This window comes from Podarcis cretensis (assembly GCF_951804945.1).
Source record: "Podarcis cretensis genome assembly, chromosome: 1".
Taxonomy (NCBI): Eukaryota; Metazoa; Chordata; class Lepidosauria; order Squamata; family Lacertidae; genus Podarcis; species Podarcis cretensis.
The window spans coordinates 18920908-18942917 of NC_137170.1; the positions used below are offsets into that span (position 1 = coordinate 18920908).

At 44.2% G+C, this 22010-nt stretch overlaps 2 protein-coding genes across 4 annotated transcripts in view; one reads left to right on the forward strand and one right to left on the reverse strand.

Moving 5' to 3' along the window:
- Positions 1 to 80: 80 nt before the first annotated feature.
- CCNK (cyclin K) lies at positions 81 to 11875 on the reverse strand. 2 transcript variants are annotated; one of them, XM_079948614.1, is made up of 12 exons: positions 11709 to 11875; positions 10893 to 11152; positions 10321 to 10402; positions 8675 to 8806; positions 8275 to 8343; positions 6759 to 6864; positions 5435 to 5492; positions 4555 to 4724; positions 3356 to 3627; positions 2424 to 2457; positions 2145 to 2216; positions 81 to 1396 (listed from the first exon to the last, which is right to left on the reverse strand). In XM_079948614.1, exons 2-12 carry the CDS (start codon positions 11087 to 11089, stop codon positions 780 to 782), a joined length of 1809 nt encoding a protein of 602 aa, XP_079804740.1. In that variant the 5' UTR covers positions 11090 to 11152; positions 11709 to 11875; the 3' UTR covers positions 81 to 779. The 2 variants fall into 2 exon arrangements, with proteins under 2 accessions (XP_079804740.1, XP_079804741.1); XM_079948615.1 differs by lacking the exon at positions 8275 to 8343 and having other exon boundaries at positions 11709 to 11874.
- Positions 11876 to 12430: 555 nt separating this feature from the next.
- Positions 12431 to 22010, forward strand: part of SETD3 (SET domain containing 3, actin N3(tau)-histidine methyltransferase) — a 49364-nt gene continuing 39784 nt past the window's right edge. Inside the window, exon 1 of one of the 2 annotated variants that reach the window (XM_079948633.1) lies at positions 12431 to 12450. The gene's annotated coding sequence lies outside the window, so the exon portion shown is untranslated. Of the gene's footprint in view, positions 12451 to 12470; positions 12624 to 22010 lie in introns of those variants that run through there. The other variant, XM_079948632.1, reaches the window with a different exon arrangement.

The window sequence follows — 22010 nt, forward strand, 5'->3', positions numbered from 1 at the left end:
TAGCACAATTTGAGTTGGAAGGAGAGGCGCTGCAACCATCTAATGCTATTGGGATAAATGACTGCTTTTCCACACTAGAGTCCAGGACCAGGTTTATTCAGGTACATTTCCACAAAGTCAGCCTTTTTTTTTAAACCAAGTTGTAAATCACAATATGCCATTACATTCAGACTTCCACACTTAGAAAATATAGATATTTATGTACAGGAATTTGCATATAGGTTTAAACATACATTACAGGTCAAGAACCCAGTACATTCCAAACCAAAAATGACAGAAAGCCAGACACCAATGGAGGCTCATCAGCAATCAGTTGTTGAGTGTTATATATGTGCATATATATTAAATAAAATTGCCTCTAAGTGTTGCTGGAACACTACATAAATGAAAACCATAAAGGGTCTCTCGGATGGAATGCTAACCTTAATCAAGATACTCAGTAAGTAGGCACTGATTTCTAGAAGCAAGTTTTCTTCTTATCAATATAACTTAGCCAATATGGCTTTTAAAACATCTTCACTAGTGCAAAGTAATCCAGTGCTAGAATGAACTCGGAACAACTTGGATTTCAGTTAGCTTTGCAATATTGAAACAAAAAGCCTGCACTGCTCTCTACTAACCGTGAACAAATTGGTCAAATTTCTAAGTCACTGCCTCCTAGATTCCATACACCAGCCTCTTCATTATACAGACTATTCCCCTAGTTGCTGCTCAGCTATCCTGTTTAAACCATTTCCCTCCCCCACCCCCCAGGTTAAAGCGTATGCTATGTACAACTGCTATCTCATCCAGGTAGCACGTCCAAGTCCAGCAACAGGTGGCATCCCAGGTGGCGGTATGGGAGGTGGCACTGGCGGCTGCCCACCAGGGGGCACGGCAGGAGGGGGGTAGTTTGCTGGTGGCATTCCCAGTCCTGGAGGAGGATGAGGCGGGACAGCATGAGAAGGAGGTAACCGGGGAGGGGGGAAGTTAGGATTGTAGGTAGGCGGTGGCGGGTAGCCCGGGGTAGGAGGAGGAATAGTTGGTGGGGGGAATGACGTGGGTGGCGGAACAGGAGGAGGAGGGTTGGGAGGGTACACATGCGGGTGGTATGGTAAGTGAGTTGGAGGTCCATAGGAGGGTGGCAGAGCTCCGTAGGTCGGTGCTTCGGTCTTCATCATTGACTGAAGGCTCTGATAGCCCTCTCCCGACATGTAAGAATTGGTGGTGGACATGCCGGTGATGTAACTGGACGGCGGAGGCGGAGGTGGCGGGCGGTGAGGCATAGGAGGTGGCTGATGCACAGGAGCGGGATGTGACGGAGGAGCAATCTGCACCTTTGCCATGTCTACAGAATCTGCTGTAGTCGTCTGATCGCCTGCTATGGAAACAGCGGCGGTCAGAGGAGGCTTATGCTCTGAAAAACAGCAACAAAGAACACAACACTTCAGTCACAACTGCATCTGCACATGACAGAAAGAACACTGACAACTAACTGGGCAATTGATCTGTACGTGTTAGGAGCTGATACGTATGTGTTAGAATATTCCGTTCCACCTTATGAGGAACAGGCGTGACTGTTGTGTGTCATATGCCTGTTTACACTCCAGCACAGCTTGCTGGGAACTTCCGTTTTGTGTATAGCTATTGCTTATGCTGCTTGCTTGGACATGAAAGGGAGAAGACATGTTTTTTCCTTTGTCCTGATGAGGTTGAACTTGACCTCAACCAACAGTATGCTCCCAGGCAACCTCAGCTTCCTCCATGTAACAAAACCTCAACAATGCACAATAACCATTTTGGCCTAATAGTCTCAGCTGCAGTAGAGACTTATAAACTCCCTTGCTGCCGGATTATGTGTCCAATGTCTTTCGTCAAAACAACAGCAGAGGGAATCTTTAGCAGAAAGGGAGTGTTGGAAAAGGAAGTTTCTGGTTTGAATGCCATCTTTGTTACACTGGTCGGGTTAGTGGAAACATGAGCCAACATCCATGATGTAAGAGAGGGGCCGCCAGAGACACCATTGCAATAGCCATCCAAATCCTGGGCTCCTGGGGGCCGTGCTGGGTACGGGCTAACCATATGCTGACAATTCCAGCGTATGTAGAGTTTCAGAGAAAAACAGTGAAGGCAACACCCACTTTGCAGATGGCAGCAGAACTTACCAGGTGGTGGATGCGCAGGGGGTGCTGGTGGGTGCGAAGTCTCAATTTTTGCAATTTTAGGAGGAGGAGCCTCTGAAAATAGAGCAAAACAGAGGTGATCTTGTGAGTGTCACACCCAAAAGAGTAGCAACCAAGTTTTCTTCAAAGAAAATAGCAATGCAATTAAACACTCATTGTGACTTAGCTGCGGGTAGTTATGCATAATAGTACACTTTAATAATTCAACCATTGTTTTACCATACAAAACAAGATCATTTTAAAACAAAAGGGGGGAAATACCTGCAGTTTTGGTTTCGTCCTTTGGTGATGCTGCCTGTTAGTGAGAAAAAATTGTGCAAATCAAACACTCAAATCACACCAGCAGTATTCAAAGCACTGAGTATCAAGAAATCCAAAATTAGCCTCTCTGGACATCAAATGTTGGTGAGTTAAGATTTAGGGTCATATGTAGAATCATATTTTTTAAAAATATTATGATCAAAATCCTTAATATGATGACATCAGTGGCATAAATTCATACCCTTTCAATATTTTAACAGCCAAATAGTTGAAGCTTTTTAGCTTGTGATCTTCTGACCATAGCTTCATGCGGCACAAATTGGTGCATGCTCCCTTACTTCAAACACCAGCAGTCACTTGATAAAACTTCAGCTTCCATGTTTCGAAAGGAAATATCTCAGTAGTGGAAACACAGTGATTCAGCTCCTTTCTTGTTGGGATGCACCAGGGTCCTTTGTTGCAGGACAATGAAAACATTTTTACTGCTGCTCTCTTATGGTTAAGCATTTTAATTAGGCTAGTGTTGCTGCTTCATTTTTAACTATTCTTGTAATGTTATAGCTAACCTAGGATTAATGTTACCTGCTGGCTGCTGCCACTGATTACTGTGTTTTTACAGTTTCAATTCATTATGCTTTATATTCTGCTGTTGGAATCTGCTTTGCTTTGGGGGGGAGGATTTACCCTAAAAGATGGCTTATAAGTAATTTCAATCAATCAATAAAACTGCAACACCATGTACCTTTTCATATTGTTCCATGCTTTCTCAAAACTTTAGATATTCGTTTATTCTATTCATGTACAGTTAAGAGCTTTATGTAAGTTCTGCATTGCATAAAGATTCTCCAGTAAGACATCCTGTTACCAACATCTGATTTAAAAAATGGCCACTGTACTTTCCAATGCAATAATATCATTTCTGTTATTCTTACCACTGGTCTTTTCGCCTGCCTGGGAGGACTTGACTGAGGAGATGGTTTTTTAGACGGCTGCGTTTGCGGAGGTGGGGGTGGGGGCGGCTGTCCTGCCTGTTGAGACTCTTTCGGCTGCTGCGCCTGTGACTGCTCTGAGCTTTGAGACTGCTGGGTTGGAGGCACCGGAGGCGTCGACTGAAGGGAAGGAGGCTGCTGCAGCTGATGTGGGGTGTGATGAGGCATTTGTTGCTTCCCCTGCGAGTACAGATCCAGGATCTGGTGACAGATATCTTTTAAAACAATGAAATAAAAGACAGAAAGTTTCACACTCTGGTGAACAGCTAAAGCGTGAGACTTATATTTGTAAGTTGTGTTCAAAAACATACCAGAAACATTTTATCTAATGCTTTTCCAAGGAACCACAAACTTCATTTATTTTCTTAGCTTTCCTTTATATGACATTCTGAGTGCCTGCCAGCTTCTCAGCTGGCCATGACAAACAATTGCCCCCATATGAGGTTGTTGCCCATTCCCTCTTTCCCTTGCAGCTCCCCTGTCTCCCCCATCACCTCTTCTGTGCTGCTCTCTCGTGCTTGCCAGAGCAAATTTTGAGGGGGCACAGAGGGCCTCAGAAAGAAGAAATAAATGAAACTTGCCCCCCCCTCTTATCCAGCAGAGCTTTATGTGAGTAGAACTCTGCTCACCAGATTGAGATCAAAACAGATCAAAACCATTAGAAGGCAAACTGTTGAGTGAATGCTTCTTTAAAAGTATGGGCCCTTTTTAAACATGGTTTTACTGAAGGACCCAAAGCATTCCATAAGGTTCAAAAGGTATGATATAAACACTGATAGATATTTATCGATATTAGGAAGGAGGCAAATAGAACATGAAACAGTACTTTTCCCAGACAGGCTCTAAATGAGGGCTGCAAAGACCCCAGTTTATTTAAATAGAATCACAGAATTGTAGAGTTGGCAGGGATCCCAGGGATCATCTAGTCCAACTCCCTGCAATGCAGGAATATGCCGTTGTCCCACACGGGGATCGAACCTGCAACCTTGGCATTATCAGCACCATGCTCTAACCAACTGAGCTATCATGCTAGATTCTGGTTTATAATAAACAGCAGTTTGTATTCAAGTTGTATAAATCATGTCTGTTGTAAAGGTAATGGTTCAGAGAGCAATGTTTCGGGCAGCAAATACTTTTGGTACCTTCCAGGACATCCACAGGTACATCTTGCACAAACTGCTCCCACCACCTTCTGTACATTGGCTTCGATGTCCACTCCTGAATCTCAAACTTGCACAAGCGGCCGGCCAGATACATGACAGCAACCGCTATGATCTCAGGCTCCCACTGCAGCGACAATGTAGTGCACAGACTAGAAAAACCAAACCAGAATCCATTATCATCAGACACTGGTATATGGTATTATAAAACACAAACCACTGGGGGTCCTTTAGCAGGAAGGCAGTAAATAAATCTTACTAACTGAAGCTTCTGGAGTATTTACAAAAGGCAGCCCCATGCACAATGCATCACAGTAGTTCTAATGGGCCTGGATAACTGAAGTGAAACTATCCCTTGCCCAGGGAGGGCTAAGCTGGTAAATGGCACTTCAGACCAGAGGCTGCTTGTGTCTCCTGTGACAAAGATGGAATAATGAGCACTTCAGGACTATAAACCTGATCCTTCAGGGGAGTGCAACCTTCTCGACAACAGGTTGAATGCCACTTAACGGAGCGGATGAATCATCCACTGTTCACACCCCCATGTTCTCTGGACTGAGCTTTAGTTTACTGGCTCCCATCCAGCCCATTACCATTTCCAGGTACTTGATTTAGCACTCCCACATCATGTTCCTCTTCCATCCACTGCACACTTCAATATACAGCTATAGCCACATTGCAGAGCACTTGTCATGTGTGGCCAAGGATGTGGGATGGGGTAGACTAAAAGTCTGAATAATGCCATTTTCAAGTTTTTTGGAAATGCTTCAGAAAAGAAAGTGAACGGAAGCCTCAATAAGTGATTAACTACTGAGCATGATTTTTAGTAAAAATTAGCATATGATTGCAGGGGTTCTTTTACCTGTCGTTTACAAATGTCCATGCCATTTGAACCAGTTTTTGAATTTTGTTCTTGTCACCTATTGAGAAGTGGGGGTTACGTGACAGAAAGAGGAAAGGAGAAAAGAAAAGGATTACTAAGAAAATGAAACAGCCTGGTGATTATCAGATATGTAACACAACCTTATGCATTTCCACTCAGAAGCCCCATGAAGTAAAACTGGTCTTCACAGAAGTGTATATAGGATTAAAACCAAAGAAATTTGTTGTGTTTTTGCAGTTTGCAGGCTTAGTGAGAAAAACAGCTTTACATGTTTTCCTTACCTACATTAGGACCAAGTATATACAGAGGCAGATTTCTCTATGGCTATCTCCATCTAGATGGTGAACTTTGCACACAACCGCATGAAGCTTTAGATTCAATGGATTGTGCAGTCAAAGCCCATTTGAGAAGGCTACATTCTGCCAAACCAAAAAGGCTAGAATCAGACACCCCACCTTCCACTAAACAGCCAATGTGCAAGTCTAACCTTTTCAACAATGGCTCTCTACACACAGCCCTCAGCTGCTGCTTGGAATTGTGGCAACTCCAGCTAAAAAGAAAATGAAAAAGTGAGGTGTGTTCCTTGACCTAAGCAGAATTAGATGGCTCCTCCTCCTTGGAAGAAAGAATACACTGCAGTTTAACTGCACAAAAAAATAAAAATGTGTGATGATCTACTACACTGTACTCATAACTTTCTACTTTATCAGGAGTGGGGAATTTGTTTCAGCTGGTGGGCCGGATCCAATTGTGACTAACCTTCTACAAGTCCCATTTGACAGGTGTGCAGGGTCCGTCCACCAGTTAATCATCTGGTATGAGGAGGATCCAGCCCACACAGTGTGGCTTACATTCAGCATCAAATCTGAATGATGCTGATAACACTCTCAATTGCTCCTTTTCAACCGCAGCTTTATCTACCCCATGCCTGACATCATATGACATCAAGTGAGCTGCAGGTGGGTCTGACTGAGGGACGATTGCCTCATGAGGCAAATTAAGAACCGTAACAGGCTTGATGATGCACACATACAGGGTTTTACATTGAGAAAAGGCATGAAGAAGCCCCTGAGTAAGTGTAAGCTCAGCTCTCAGTCTACAAAACAAATAGCATACATGAAACACACACATTCAGCGCAAAATATGCTAAATGGCCTATCAGACATTTCATCTGTCTGCCTCCCGCCCTTCAATAATTTCTTCTAAAAATGTGGCTGATTAAATTGACACAAACAGCGGGGGGAAATGAATATGACATCACCTATACACACCAGCACTGAGAAATGCAATGCTATTTTCATACCTTTGAGCTGCTTAGCATATTTAAGCAGGAACTGGTAAGGATGCTCCACTTGCAAGTCAAATTTTATTGTCTGCAACAAGATCCTCTCTAAAACCATAACTTCTTCCTAAGTATCATAAGAAGAGAGCAAGGACTCCATTACTCCAAAAAGCCAACTGATTTTTTTTTTTACATTTTATAAAATTCCAGGTGGCATTACACAATAATGCCAAATGCCAAGGATAGCCACATTGAGGGTTATCTACTTCTGGGCTTGTCTGCAGTAACTTCACCTAATTTAAAAAACTAAAATTTTGCTTTTAACAGCTATATAAAATGAGTGCATATAAGCACCCACATTATTGTGGTTGTGCAACAACGTTCAGCAACTGGAAATCACCTTCTACCTCACTGATGACCAGAATCGTGTTTTTTTCCTTTCATATCCTATTTATTATTTTTTCATATCCTATATTTGGCATTACAGTGGACTTAGAGATCATAGAGACAACAAAGAGCAGAGCATAAGGAACCATGATTACGATCAAGTCTTGTGTGCCTCCATTTTCCACTTCTGGCAAAAAAACCACTCTCTTGATCTGCTGGCAAAGTGTCACAGAAAGGGAAAAATAGGGGAAGAGAAGAGGAAGGTGGAATGGGAATGGGAAGTCACAAGTTTTCATGGCAGTGAGAGGGCTTACTTTCCTAGCTAGTACTATCTCCACAATAAAGCCCAATTGCAAATCCTGTTGCTGATCCCTGCTGTACAACCACGTTTTTGTCTTTTTCTTTTAAAAAGTCCATAATACTGCAACACAGTTTTGGGGAAAGAGTGAAACTGCACAGAAGTGCAGTCAAATGCTAATTACTAGGAAAAGAAATACGAGCTTCCGGATTTCAATTATTTCAGGAATGACTTCCAACAGCCAAAGTAAAATATCCATCATAAAGGGATACTTTGGAAGTTGACAGTACTCCCTGAGCATATTCTTTCATTTCCCCCCATTACTTATAGCACTAGGTGCAAGAGCTAGGCAACCATCCATGGCTATGAGAAGGTGGGAGGAGTGGAACCAAATGCTTGTTCAGCCATCAAACTGTGACGGGAGCTTCTTAGCCTAAAACTCCAAGCAAAGTTGGAGGAAACATTCTTGGAAGTCAAAGTGGACAAGCAGTTCCTTATTACTAATATTGGCTATCTGAGTGCCTTATGACTAGCTCAAGGCTTGGGTCTACAGAAATTTACACAAAAAATAGACAACCACAGTGATATTTACAGGGAGTTGCTCCAAGAGGTGTTCAAAAGCTTCCAAACATCCAAAGTTACTCACAAATAATGCGGCAGCACTGTCTAGCAAGACATGTACACTGTTTACCAAATTATGCATAAAAAAAGCCAGTGAAATACTATGTTCATGCTAACCTGCAAGACTTTCCAGCATGTTAATTTTTTGAAGACTTCGTGGCTAACAAAATGCCTATTATAACTATAACAAAGAAATAAGTGACAAAAGTGTATTTGTTCCAGTTTGCTTACTGTATGCATATGGCTGCACTCTGTGTGGCCAGTTTCACTGCTTCCCCTGTGCAGTGGATTATTTCTTTGCTGAAAAGACAGGCAAACGCAAAGGAGAACAACACACAAGCACTGCAATACACATCGCCTTTGAAAATAACATATGGCAAAAATACTATCTAAATGAACCCAACCACTGAAATATCTTCCAGCTGTTTAAATACTGATGAAAGGTCCTGGTAATATTTTATCTTAAAAGTATCAAGTTTTTTTATCTAGCGTAAGAAGAATTCTAGTTCACACTATTTTACTCTAACACTATCACTAAAACCATGTGCTATACTAAATATCTACAGACAATATTACTAGGGTTGTACCATGTTAACTTAAGTTAAAGCATCCTTAGCACATGTCTGTTTACCTTTGGATCATCTCCAAATTGCCCGAACTGCACATCATTTAACAAACTACGAGCTGTTTTGATTATATCTTTACATTTTTTGGGTGTTTCTTCAACTTTTCCTGCTAGGAAGAGACAGCAAGCTCCAGTCACCTATTGAGAGAGAGAGAGAGAGATCTCCTTTAGGAAGTTGCCCAAATATAAAATTCAGAGGAAATAATAATTTTATTTTATAAAAGAAGAACAGATTATCCACTCATACAAAAGAAAAAATATATATCTGATCGATGTGCTGGGGATGTCAACCATTTGGGGCCCATGGACACATTTGCAAACTGGAAAAACTGTCAAGGGCACGATACTCAGACTGAAACCAAACACACACTACCACCTTTCCTATTTGCTGCAATAAAATGCTTCTTTCAAGCAATGAGAAGAGAGGGAGGAGGGTCCCGTGGGTGTCAGGGAAGGCCTTTGCAGGCACAAGTGGGACTATGCACACCACACTGAAGCCCCGACCAACTGTTCACCATCACCACTAGTATTTTGGAAAGTTGTATAAGATTTTATTGCTGTACTTGGCCAAGGTCAATGCATCATGATAATAAAAGCTGCCAGAAACCATAGTAGCTAACACTGCCATGAAATAATTTTGCAAAAAAAAAAATGGCATTGTGTCATGCTGGATTTGTACACACAATGGGTTGTGCCACTTGTGAGAGCACACAATGAAGTGTAACAGTGGCATTCATATGACCTTTACAACTTGGGACTATAGGAACATGATTTTAAATTATATTCCACCTAGTTCAATCTTCTGTTTCTAATAGGCAACCTAATGGCAATGTAATCACTATACAGTTGTACCTTGGATGCCGAACGCCGCAAATCCAGAAGTGAGTGTTCCAGTTTGTGAACATTCTTTGGAATCTGAATGTCTGACATAGCTTCTGACTGAGTGCAGGAAGCTCCTGCAGCCAATCGGAAGCCGTGCCTTGGTTTTTGAATGTTTTCAGAAGTTGAATGGACGTCTGGAACAGATTCTGTTTGACTTCCAAGGTATCAGTCGTACCTCAAAAGTCAAACGGAATCCGTTCTGCAAGTCCATTTCTGATTGGCTGCAGGAAGCTCCTGCAGCCAATCGGAAACAGCAGAAGCCCCGTCGGACATTCAGCTTCCAAAAGAACGTTCGAAAACTGGAACACTCACTTGCGGTTTTCAATCATTCAGGAGCAGGAATGTTCCCAAGGTTTTGGGAGCCGAGGTACAACTATGAAATCACCAATTTCACCCTCAGATTTGTTGACTGGTAGAAATTTAATTTGCAAAATAAACTGTCCCTATTTAATGTAGCATATTATGGTATGATCCCAGCAAAAATGCTAAGCTATAGCCTAACTATAGTTTGAATTATGGACTGTACAGGCAACCCCCCCCCCATTTATGTGGGCGCTATGTTTAGAGGCACCTGCACACCAGTGAAATCGCATATATTTGAACTATCAATGAAAAAGCCTGCAAACTCCCCACTCTGCCGCATTTTGTGATGTTTTCTGGTCACTTCTGGGTTCATACACATGAATGGCAGAGTTAACAGAAAATTAACAGTTTTTGAATAAAAACAGTTTTTAACAGTTTTTGAATAAAAACAGCATATTTATACTTACATATCTTGGAAACTGCTTGAAGGAATGGAACATATAAAATCGATGAAAATAAATTATCCCAGTTGCTAGCGTATCATAATGTCTGGATTACAAGATAAGGCTCTGAACAGATTTTAGCTCAAACCCAGCTATAAAGATTAACTGCAAATGAAACTGAATGATGCATCAAAATGCAAATGATGACAACTTAATTTGACAACTTATGATGACAACTTAAATGATGATGCATCTGCATAGGGTCGTTTGCCAAGAATACGCTCCCATGCATGGTGCCAGTGTCACAGATCCATTGCAACGAACTTCTCTTGACACTTTTGCAAGAAAGCAATTTCATGACTGTCCCCAGTATTAGGGTGGAAGGGGCAAGAGGGTACTCTCCCTCCCATCCTATAAGCCACTTCGACAGATCACTGCACACAAGCTATTGAAACCCTGACTTAAATATTCAGGTGGAACTACTCAACACCTACTTTGCCTGACTTTAAAGTATTCAGGTGTTTAAGCAAGAGCAATCTCAACTGCTAAAAAAAGCAACACCCAACCAACTGTGCAACACCCAACTCAAAGGATACAGTCCCAAACGGGTTCCTACATCAAATATGAAGCGAGCACCTTCCCTCCGATATCTTGCTTCGGTAGCTGGATCGAGTCCTTCTAGCTGCGATGGCGTATGAGCCAAGTCTTTCTTATCCCAGTACCAGCATGGTTTCGTGTGGTCCAGGTTTGCCGATGTTACAGAAGGGCTGGAGTTCTCTTTTGTTTCCTTCATTTATTGATGCCGAACGGTTCCAGGTTTTCAAGCGTTGGCTTTTTTACACGGCAACTTCTGAACCTTTGGTGAGGGGGGAAAGGATTTAGTTTTATGACCAGAAGACAACAGTTTCCCACACAAAATGTCACACACACAAATAACAGGCATCTACCAGAGCCTTTTGTGGCACCTTAAAATTTACTAATTTATTATGACATAGGTTTTTGCCGGTAACATCCTTTATAACATTAGCATCAGATGTCAAGAAAATAAACAACTATCTGACTTTTAGAAGACATCTGAAGGCAACCCTGTTTAGGGAAGTTTTTAATGTTTGATGTTTTATCGTTTTTAATATTCTGTTGGGAGCCGCCCAAAGTGGCTGGGGAAACCCAGCGAGATGGACGGAGTATAAATATATTATCATTATCATTATTATAAAAAACCTCCTCAAGAGCCCTTTTAAGGCGGTTTCAGGAGGGGCTGAGGCAAAAACAGGAAGAGTGGAGCAAACGTTTTTCCAACCATCATTACTGTCGCCGCCACAAGCTCTTTCTAGGAGGGACCCCCTTTTTAGGAGGCTTTCGGGGGGCCCGCAACCCTCTTTCAGCCACTCGCATTCCCCAGAACGACTCACAGAAGCAACGCGCCACAGGGAGCCAAACGCGTCGAAGCATCAACGACAACCCCTGCGCAGCGCCATCTTGGGAGAGAGCCTCGACAGAGACGTTGCCGACGTCGTCGCGTCACGCAGGCTACGGGAGAAACGCCAACGTGCGAGTCGCCTCCGCCAATCGAAAGCCCACCTTAAACTATTAATCCCGCCTCCTCTATTCTCCCGGCGCGCGCGCGCGCGCGTGCAGGCGCTCCCTCCTCCAAGCACGTCCGCGTTTGAGCGAGATAGAGAGAGACGAAGCTTGGTTTTGTCTCTCACCCACTCCGCTTTGCCCTCGACTCCGTTAGCCAATGGGAGGGACGCACGGGAGAAACGAAGGCGGATGACTCCAGCCAATGAGCTCTCCAAGAGGCGGGGGGGTGGGGAAACGAAGAAGACGTACGGGGTGAGGAAGGGGGCGGTGTTATTGGGCGGAGCTCTTATCCCCGCCAATCAGAATTCGCAACACCACCACCCCCTCTCCTGCCCTCGCTCCGCTGCCCTTTCCCTCCCTCAGGCTGTCGCGCACGCGCCCCACCCTTTCAAAAGTGTGTGTGAGAGAGAGGCGGGGCGAAGGGGAGGCGCGCCGGATTGGCTGGCCCGCCCCAGTGAGAGGACTGCGGGCCAATGGCAGAGGTGGAGGCCTGGGCTCCGCTGGAGGAGGGGGGGGGGGAGGGAGGCCGCAGGCGGGCCGGGGCCAGCGCTGGGTCCTCAGAGCCGCTGAGTGAGTTTGTAGGTGTGTGTTTACGCGCACGCGCGCGGCGGGGCTGTGGTTGGCTTCGCTGCCGCCACCACCGCCGCCGCTTCCTCCTCCCCCCTTCCCCTCCCCCCTCCACACCCCGGGCAGCGCCGTCCGGTGAGAGGATTTTGAACCCCGTGTTGTCGTCGCTAAAAAAGGTAAATGGGGGAGGCCTAATCCCGACCCCGTCTCTCTCGTGCGTCGCCTCAGAGGAGGGCGAGGCGGGTGGGGGCTAGTCCGGCCCTGGCGCCTTCCTCCTCCTGTGTCTTTCTTATTTAAATAAATTTTAAAACCCCATGTGGCTGAGGGCCCTCACACGCCACTGAGGAAGACGCTTCCGCCGCCGGCTGCTCTCTTCGGACACCGACACACGCGATTCAGGAGGTCGCCTAGATGCGTCATCCCGTGCCAGCCCCCGTTCACACGATCTTCCTTGCACGCTGTCATGTCCGCGCCAGTGAATTGGTCCGGGAGAACCGCCACCGCCGCTTCCCCTGGGCTGTAGTCGGGGTCGGCCCACGCCCCTCCCCGTAGTTTTCTTCCAGAGGGCTAGGAAGGGGTGTGGGTGTATGCGTGTGTTTCAAACCAGTCGTGCGGTGCCATCCTACAAAACATAACGCTCCAGTTTCCGAAGTAAACATGCGTATCTCAAGGACGGAGGGTGGGGAGGAAGAGGCGTTGCGCTCATCAGTTCCAACGGATCCTGAAGATGCGCCCCTGCAGCCGCCCGCATGGTTTATTTTTAAGTCGGGCCCATGGGTTTTTTGGGGCAAGGCGTTCCTTCCAAATGAGTGTGCATAGGATTGCAGCCTTCCTAAGGGCCTTGCCCCTCCGCCTCTTCCATTTCGCAAACGCATTTGCTGCAGGCACCGGCCTCCTCCATGCATATTCATCTCCTCATATCCTGGCCTGTTCTATGCCCAATTTTGGCTTCTGCCTCCTGCTGTCCACCATTTCTGCTCAGCTTCTACTCTCTCTTCCCTTTCTAATAAATACTGTAACAGGTAAACACTACTTTCAGGGGCCTTTATGACAGTTGCTTATCACTGTAATACAGTTGCCTCACAGTCTCTTTGGCGTTGATGTTTTCCAAATATTACCTATTGTTTGTCATAATGTGGCTTAGCTGCCGGCATGCATGCAACTCCCGGTATTTACTTACCCATCTTGTCTATTAAATCAAATTCATGCCTTTTTCCCCTCTCACACACACAGTGAGGCTGTCATAAATACTTCACTGATTGTCATCGTTCCTTGATGGTTTTTTGCTTTTACTTTAATCTTGACCAGGCCCCTTGTTACCATTCCCCTACTAGTCAACATTACAACACTGGATATTGCCCTTTCCTGACAACTCGCAATCTCTCTGTGTTATCCCCTGTTAGTGGGTTCAAGATTGCAGCCTAAGACTCAGAAGTAAGCCCCATTTTGTTCTGTGTGGTTACTCTAGGGCAGGAGTCAGCAAACTTTTTCAGCAGGGGGCCGGTCCACTGTCACTCAGACCTTGCGGGCGGCCGGACTATATTTTGAAGGGGGGGGAATGAATGAATTCCTGTGCCCCACAAATACCCCAGAAATGCATTTTAAATAAAAGCACACATTCTACTCATGTAAAATCACGCTGATTCCTGGACCGTCCACAGGCCGGATTTAGAAGGTATTGGGCCGCATCCAGCCCCTGGGCCTTAGTTTGCCTACCCATGCTCTAGGCTAAGGGTGTATAGGATTGCAGCGCATTCAGCTTAATTTCATGATTATCATATATTTCTCAGATTAAATTGCCTATAGTTCCAGTATTTTGCTGCTTGTTTTCTAAATTTCTCAATGGTACATTTATCACATCTTGACCTTAATGCCAATTCCATTTCTCTTACAGGAATCATACTGACATTAGTAATTCTTTTGTAATTCTCCATGCAACTGTTTTGATTGTCTCATACACAACTTCCATTCCTTTCTTTAAATGTCTGTCTTGTTTTTTCAGATAATTCTTCTTCTTTTGCCTATTCTTCATAGGGATGAAGCCATAACTTTTCAATTCTCTTCTCTTCTGTTTTTTTATGCTAGTTTACTTTATACAAACTCTAGGGGTCATTCCTAGAGTGGAAGAAAGGGGAAATCACAGAGGAGGAGTATACACATGTAGCCAACAGTTGCAGGGGAAAGACAGGCTGGCTAAACCGCAAAACGAGCTTAGGCTTGAAAGAGAAGTTAAAAAGAATAAAAAAGGCTATGTCTGAAGTAAAAGGAAGAACAAGCACGTGGTAGGTCCTCTGTGTAGGGAACACGGAGAAATGCTGTTGGATGACAGAGAAAAGTGGAACTACTCAACACCTACTTTGCCTCTGTCTTCACCCCAAAGGAAAGTGATGCCCAACCTGGTGATAACAGAATAAATGATGTAAGAAGGGACCTGGCAGCCCAAGATAGGAAAATAAATATTAAGGGAACACCTAGCTACTTTAAATGAATTCAAATCTCCAGAGCCTGATGAGCTGCATCCAAGGGTACTAAAGGAGCTTGTGGAGCCTTTGTCTATTATCTTTGAGAACTTTTGGAGAACAGGTGAAGTCCCTACAGACTGGATGCGGGCAAATGTTGTCCCCATCTTCAAAAAGGGAGGAAAGGAAGACCCAGGTAACTACTTGACCGGGGAGCCTGACATTGATACCAGGGAAGGTCGTAGAACAGATGATTCAACAGTCGGTCTGTGAGCATTTAGAAAAGGATTCTGTGATTACTAAGACCCAGTATGGGTTTCTCAAAAATAAGTCATGCCAGACCAATCTGATTTATTTTTTGATTGAATTACAAACTTGGTGGATTGGGGAAATGCTGTGGACACCTTGTATCTTGATTTCAGTAAGGCTTCTGACAAAGTACCTCATGGTACTCTCAAGAGGAAGCTGGTAAAATGTGGTTTGAATGAGGTAACTGTTAGGTGGATTTGTAGCTGGTTGACTGACTGAACCCCAAGAGTACTCATGAATAGTTCCTCATCATCCTGGAAAAAAGTAAAAAGTGGGGTGCTGCAGGGTTCTGTCCTGGGCCCGTTGTTCAGCATCTTTATAAATGACCGATGAAGGAATTGAGGGGATGCTCATCAAATTTGATAACACCATACAGTACTGGGATGGGTAGCTAATGCCACAGAAGACAGAATCAGAATTCAAAATGACCACAACAGTTTGGAGAACTGGGCGCAAGCTACAAAATGTTATTTCAATAGGGACAAATGTAAAGTTCTGCACCTAGGCAGGAATAACCAGATGCACAAATATAGGATGGGGGACACCTGGCTTACTAGCAGTACAGGTGAAAAGGATCATGGGGTCTTGGTGGACCACAAGCTGAACATGAGTCAACAGTGTGATACAGCAGCGGGGGGGGGGGGGGGCTAATGCTATTCTAGGCTGCATCAACAGAAGTGTAGTGTCCAGATCAAGGGAAGTAATAGTACCACTCTATTCTGCCTTAGTTAGACCACACTTGGAATGCTGTGTCCAGTTCTGGGCATCACAGTTTAAGAAGGATGTTGACAAGCTGGAACATGTGCAGAGGAGAGCAACCAAGATGATCAAGGGTATGGAAACTAAGCCTTATAAGGAGCGCTTGAAGGAGCTGGGTATGTTTAGCCTGGAAAAGAGGAGACTGAGAGGAGACATGATAGCCATCTTCAAATATCTCAAGGACTGTCACATGGAGGAGGCAGCATGCTTGTTTTCTCCTGCTCTGGGGGGTAGGACTCAAACCAATGGCGTCAAGTTGCAAGAAAGGAGATTCCAGTTAACATTTGGAAAAACTTTCTGACAGAGCTGTTCAGCAGTGGAACAGACTCCCACAAGAGGTGATGGACTTTCCTTCCTTGGAGGTTTTTAAACACAGGTTGGATGGCCATCTGTCATGGATGCTTTAACTGAGATTCCTGCATTGCAGAGAGTTGAACTGGATGACTTTTGGCATCCCTTCCAACTATGATTATATGATTCCAGACCTTTTCTGCCAAATGAATGTACAGTTTCCCCCTTATACTTTAACCTGCTCATAAGCAAATATTAATTGTAGTGTGATTGCACCTGCTTCCATCTTGAATTCCCCATTCTTATTCATTGATTAAGTGGTTAAGATGGCGGCGCGCATAGACGCTGCGGCTTAGTACTCTCCCTTGTTTTTCAGCGTTTTGTTTTGTTTTTTTATTATTTTTACTTGTTCTGAGTATGTCTGGTCGGGCAAGAAAGATTTACAGCAGGCAGGAACTTCTGAAGGTCGGGTTACAGTGTGTACAAGCTGTAAGAGCTGATTATTTAGATCTATCATCTATCAACTGTCATCAACTGTCAGCCAAGATGGCGGTGCGCACAGACGCTGTGGCTTAGTGCTCTCCCTTTGTTTTTCAGCGTTTTGTTTTTGTTTATTTTTACTTGTTCTGAGTATGTCTGGCCGGGCAAGAAAGATTTACAGCAGGCAGGAACTTCTGAAGGTCGGGTTACAGTGTGAACAAGCTGTAAGAGCTGATTATTTTCGCCCAGATACCGTTCCTGTGGGAGTAGCCAGGCCACCGGGCTCTCCATGGATTACTATGCCTCCAGGGAGGAGGCGAAGGCGGCGTAGAGACAGGAGGCAAAGGAGGGGTTGTCGGGCCGGCGTCCTGGTAAGATTGCAGAGGAGTCCATCTAAACCACCACTCCCTAGCATATTTCTTGCTAATGTGAGATCTCTTGCCAACAAAATGGATGAATTGAGGCTGCAGGCAGCAAAGAACAGCCTTGTAAAAGATTGCTGCGTTTTATTTGTCATTGAAACATGGCTTCAACCGTCCATACCAGACATAGCTATTCAGTTGGAAGGCTGTGCGGTACATCGTCATGACCGAAGCATGGACTTCGGAAAAACCAAAGGAGGGGGGCTGTGTGTATATGTGAACAAGTGCTGGTCTAAAAATTCTAAGACTGTGGGCAGTCACTGTTCACCAGATTTGGAATTTGTAGCTGTTAAATGTAGACCAGCCTATCTCCCTAGGGAGTTCACAGCTGTTATGCTAACTGGTGTGTACGTGCCACCAGATGCTAATGCCAACTTGGCTTTGGGATGCCTGCAGAGCCTTATCAGCAGCCAGCAAGACAAGTATCCTGAAGCTGTGCACATCATTGCGGGAGACTTCAACCATGTTGAACTTAAAACAGTGCTCCCAACGCTCTATCAGCATGTGAAATGTCCCACAAGAGGGGACAAGACACTGGATAAAGTTTATTCGAATGTAAATCACGGCTATAGGGCTTTACAGTTGCCACATTTGGGCCAGTCTGACCATATGTCTCTGTTCCTGGTACCAGCATATATCCCACTCAGGAAACGGGCTCCCACAATATCAAGGACTGTTAAAATCTGGCCTGAAGGTGCTATTCACCAGCTGCAGGACTGTTTTGAGAGAACCAATTGGGATATTTTCGATCGTTCAGACCTGGAGGAGCACACGGCGGCAGTACTGTGCTATATCAATCACTGCACAGACACTGTCACAGTAAATAAATCCATCCGGTTTTACCCCAATCAGAAACCCTGGATGAATAGAGAGGTCCAATGCCTGTTGCGGGAAAGAAACAGGGCTTTCAGGTCGGGCGAGGTGCAGCTTTACAGTGTGGCAAGAGCAAACTTGAAGAGGGGTATTCGACGGGCGAAACTGGATTATAGACAGAGGATTGAGGATAATTTAAGGAGCAACAACACAAGACAGATGTGGCAGGGGATTCAGCATATTACCAACTATAAACCTAACCTTGGTGCTGTCGACGGTGACCCTTTGCTGGCGGAGGAGCTTAACCTCTTCTTTGCTCGCTTCGAGAGGGAGCCACCTGAGACGTCGGTATTACAGCCACCAGCCCATAGGGGCCCCTCATTCACTGTAGAGGAGCACGAGGTGAGACAGGTATTGAGGATGGTGAATCCGAGGAAGGCTGCTGGACCTGATGGCATCACTGGAAAGGTGTTGAAGGGCTGTGCGGATCAGCTGGCGAGGGTCTTTACTAAGATCTTCAACAAGTCCTTACACCAGTCTATTGTCCCACCCTGCCTGAAGTCGTCAACTATTGTTCCTCTGCCTAAAAAACCCACAATCAGTAGTTTGAATGACTACAGACCAGTTGCACTGACTCCAATCATCATGAAGTGCTTTGAGAAACTGGTGCGCCGTCACATTATTTCCTGTCTTCCACCAATTTTTGACAACTACCAGTTTGCATACAGGGCAAATAGATCCACAGAAGACGCTATCACCACCACTCTCCATGCTGCTCTGTCCCATCTGGAGCAGCCGGGGAGTTATGTGAGGCTGCTGTTTGTGGATTTTAGCTCTGCTTTTAACACTATCCTCCCCCATAGACTGGTGTCCAAGCTAGAGGCGATTGGACTCTCCAACTCCACCTGTCTCTGGGTTTTGGATTTTTTGTCAGAACGTTCTCAGAGGGTTAGAGTAGGGTCACATATGTCCAAAGCCCTTAGCCTTAACACCGGCTCACCACAGGGTTGTGTGTTGAGTCCCCTGCTCTTTACTCTCTATACGTATGACTGTACAGCCATCTATTCCAGCAACAAAATCATCAAGTTTGCTGATGACACTACGGTGGTGGGGCTCATTTCAGGAGGGGATGAGTCCGCCTATCGGGACGAGGTGGAGCGGCTCTGTGTTTGGTGTGGAGAGAACAATCTGGCTCTTAATACAGCTAAGACCAAGGAATTGGTGATGGATTACAGGACAAAAAAGGCGGTCATTCAGCCCTTGTATATCAACGGGGAACGGGTGGAGAGGGTGGCGGAATTCAGGTTTTTGGGAGTGACTATCGATCAGGGCATGACTTGGAGCGCAAATACCACTGCTCTGGTGAAGAAGGCTCAGCAGAGAATTTATTTCCTCAGACTTTTAAAGAAGAACAATCTGAGTGAGAAACTGCTGGTGTCCTTCTACCGAGGCTCCATAGAGAGCATTCTCACATACTGTATTTGTGCTTGGTTCTCCAGTTGTACAGCTAGGGAGAAGAAGGTGCTCCAGAAGGTCATAACCACAGCCCAAAGGATTATTGGTCATCCTCTCCCATCTTTGGAAGAACTGTACGGTTCCCGTTGTCTTAGGAAAGCAAACAACATCCTGCAGGATGCATCTCACCCGGGATACAGTCTGTTTGCACTACTGCCTTCTGGCAGGAGATATAGAAACATCAAGTCAAGGACAAATAGACTGAAAAATAGTTTCTATCCAAGAGCTGTGGCCTTTTTGAATGCTGTAACTCGATAGTGTGACCTGGGAGTTTGATGGGTGTGGGTGTGGGTGTGGCTGGAATGTGGTTTGTTTGGTTGTTGTTGCTGTTTTGCTTTTGTTGTTTTTTTAAGGGATGACATCCAATTTCGTTGCACTGTGCAATGTTGCACTTGTGTAATGACAATAAAGAATCTATCTATCTATCTATTGATAATTTAATGTCCCTTTCTCTGAAGTTATGTTTCCTCTCTTCTCAAAGTCTTTTTTTGTAGTAGGTTTAACTTTTTACTGCATTTATCCATCCACCCGCTTAATACTGTCTTGGCAGAGATATGGCTAGTCGTATATGGGTAATGGAGTGATGCTGTTTGCCGTGCCAAGGGTTCTTTGTTGTTAGTTCCTGGGGGAAAGATAGGCAATCTACTTGTGGCTCATGTGGTACGAAAGCGGAACACAAATCTAACGAGGCTTGATGATGCATTAAGATCTTAGTTGTAGTTTGGAGGCATTTTTTATTTTGTGAAATCTTGGTTCCCTTCCTGTCTGTTCAACCCAACTGATGTGCCCCTCACCATGAAATATTAAAATAAGGCAAAAAAATCAAGAGAAAAATGGGAGAGGGTTACTGCATTCATGCCTTGCATGTGGGCTTTCCATAGCCTGGTTGGCCATTGCAAGATTTGAATGCCAGGCTGTGCATGTCCTTGATCTGCTCTCATGCTTTTTGGGGAGAAACTGTTAAACATCATTATGCTTCATCTCTCATTTGGGAATCATTTTCCTTTAGGACATGGATGAGGATCCTTTGACTCTTCTGATGTTGTTAGACTCCACTCTCATCAGTCACAGCGAGCATACCCAATAGTCAGGGATGATGAGAGTTGTTGTAGTCCAGCAACATCTGAAGGGCCACAGAATCACAGCATCTGCTTCCGCAAAATGGCTAGCTTGTTCTAGCCATCACTTCATTTTACTATTCCTTGTTTTGTGGTATCTGTGACATGATTTAACCTGCTCATTGTTTATGGCAGACTGTTAGGTTAGGAATTTGAATTTGCTAAATGCTTTTGCATTAGATATGCTTTACAGATCCTTTCTTTGGGTTGTATCCAAAGGTGTCTCTGCACAGGTAGAACAGACTTCCATATACGTAAGAGAACTTCTCCTTGCTCTCCTGCTGCCCACCTTCTCCAAAAAGTCTGCTTTGGAGAGTTTGGGGAATGGCAGGGAGTTAGGAGAAGGAATGAGAAATACTGTTGCAAATCAGAAGTCTGCTTGTTTGCCATTGGATCTTACTCTGTCTTCTGGTATATGGAAAGCCTTTGTATGACAAAATGGTGAAAGAGTAAAAGCCAGCAAAGAGGCTTGTGTGACTACATGCTATCTCAAAATGAAACACCAGTATAAGTTTGTCTCCTTGCTAGTATGGTACAACTTCGTTTATGATCTTTAAAAAATCCATATTCTACAAGGAAACTGGAGAATTGCAAACTCTTAGCAAATTAAGTACAGAATTAATATTCACTTTCTTTTAATTGATAATATACTTTCAGTAGGTATATTTTTTTATTAGCATAAATTGGTTGCAACCCACATGCGTCCAGAATCCCAATTAATTTTAATGATTGTTGAGAAGCTGCATGTACAAAACATGATACACCATGTTGTAATTAAATGTCAGGAAGATGTCATAGTTTTCTAGTGTGTGAACTTAACAAGAAAAATGCTTTTTCTTTGAAAGTTGTTGTGGACTTTGCTACATAGATTTGCTGAAACCTAATTTTTCTTGATTGGTTTAAGTTCTTAAAAGGGGAGCTGGTTCAGTTGACAGGCAAACAGTCATAAACCATGCTACTGTGATAGCTAACACAAGTAGAATTTATCTTTGTAAGATAAAAGTACTATTTGGGTATTCAGTCTTCTTATGTGGGGGGAAAAACATGCAAGGAGAAGCAGGGTTATGCAGCCCAGCTCTGTTTTAATAGTAATAGTAATAATTTATTGTTTATATTCCGCCCATCTGGCCGGGCCTCCCCAGCCACTCTGGGCAGATCATCTGTACACAGTTTAGAACCTTCCATGAATTTGGGGTCTGAACTAGAGAGCTGCACAACATATTTTAAAGCCCTTCAAAATCAGAGCTTTAAATCACACATTTTTTGTTTTTTTTAATGCTTTTCAGATTTATACATTTCACTAATTTTACAATCATTTTAACATTTCAAAACTTGATTTCCTTCCCCCTCTTTCTGCAGTTCCTTAAGTTTATTTTTAATATCTTCTGCATATCCAA

Bases quoted from the DNA above. Each gene is read 5' to 3' on its own strand.
- CCNK (XM_079948614.1), bottom strand. From the start codon at position 11,089: ATGAAGGAAACAAAAGAGAACTCCAGCCCTTCTGTAACATCGGCAAAC. The intron at 8,807-10,320 runs GTAAGTATAAAT...CTCTCTCAATAG, and splicing joins TCAAGCAGTTTCCAAGATAT to GTGACTGGAGCTTGCTGTCT. The intron at 5,493-6,758 runs GTATGAAAATAG...ACTTCTCAATAG, and splicing joins ATATGCTAAGCAGCTCAAAG to GTGACAAGAACAAAATTCAA.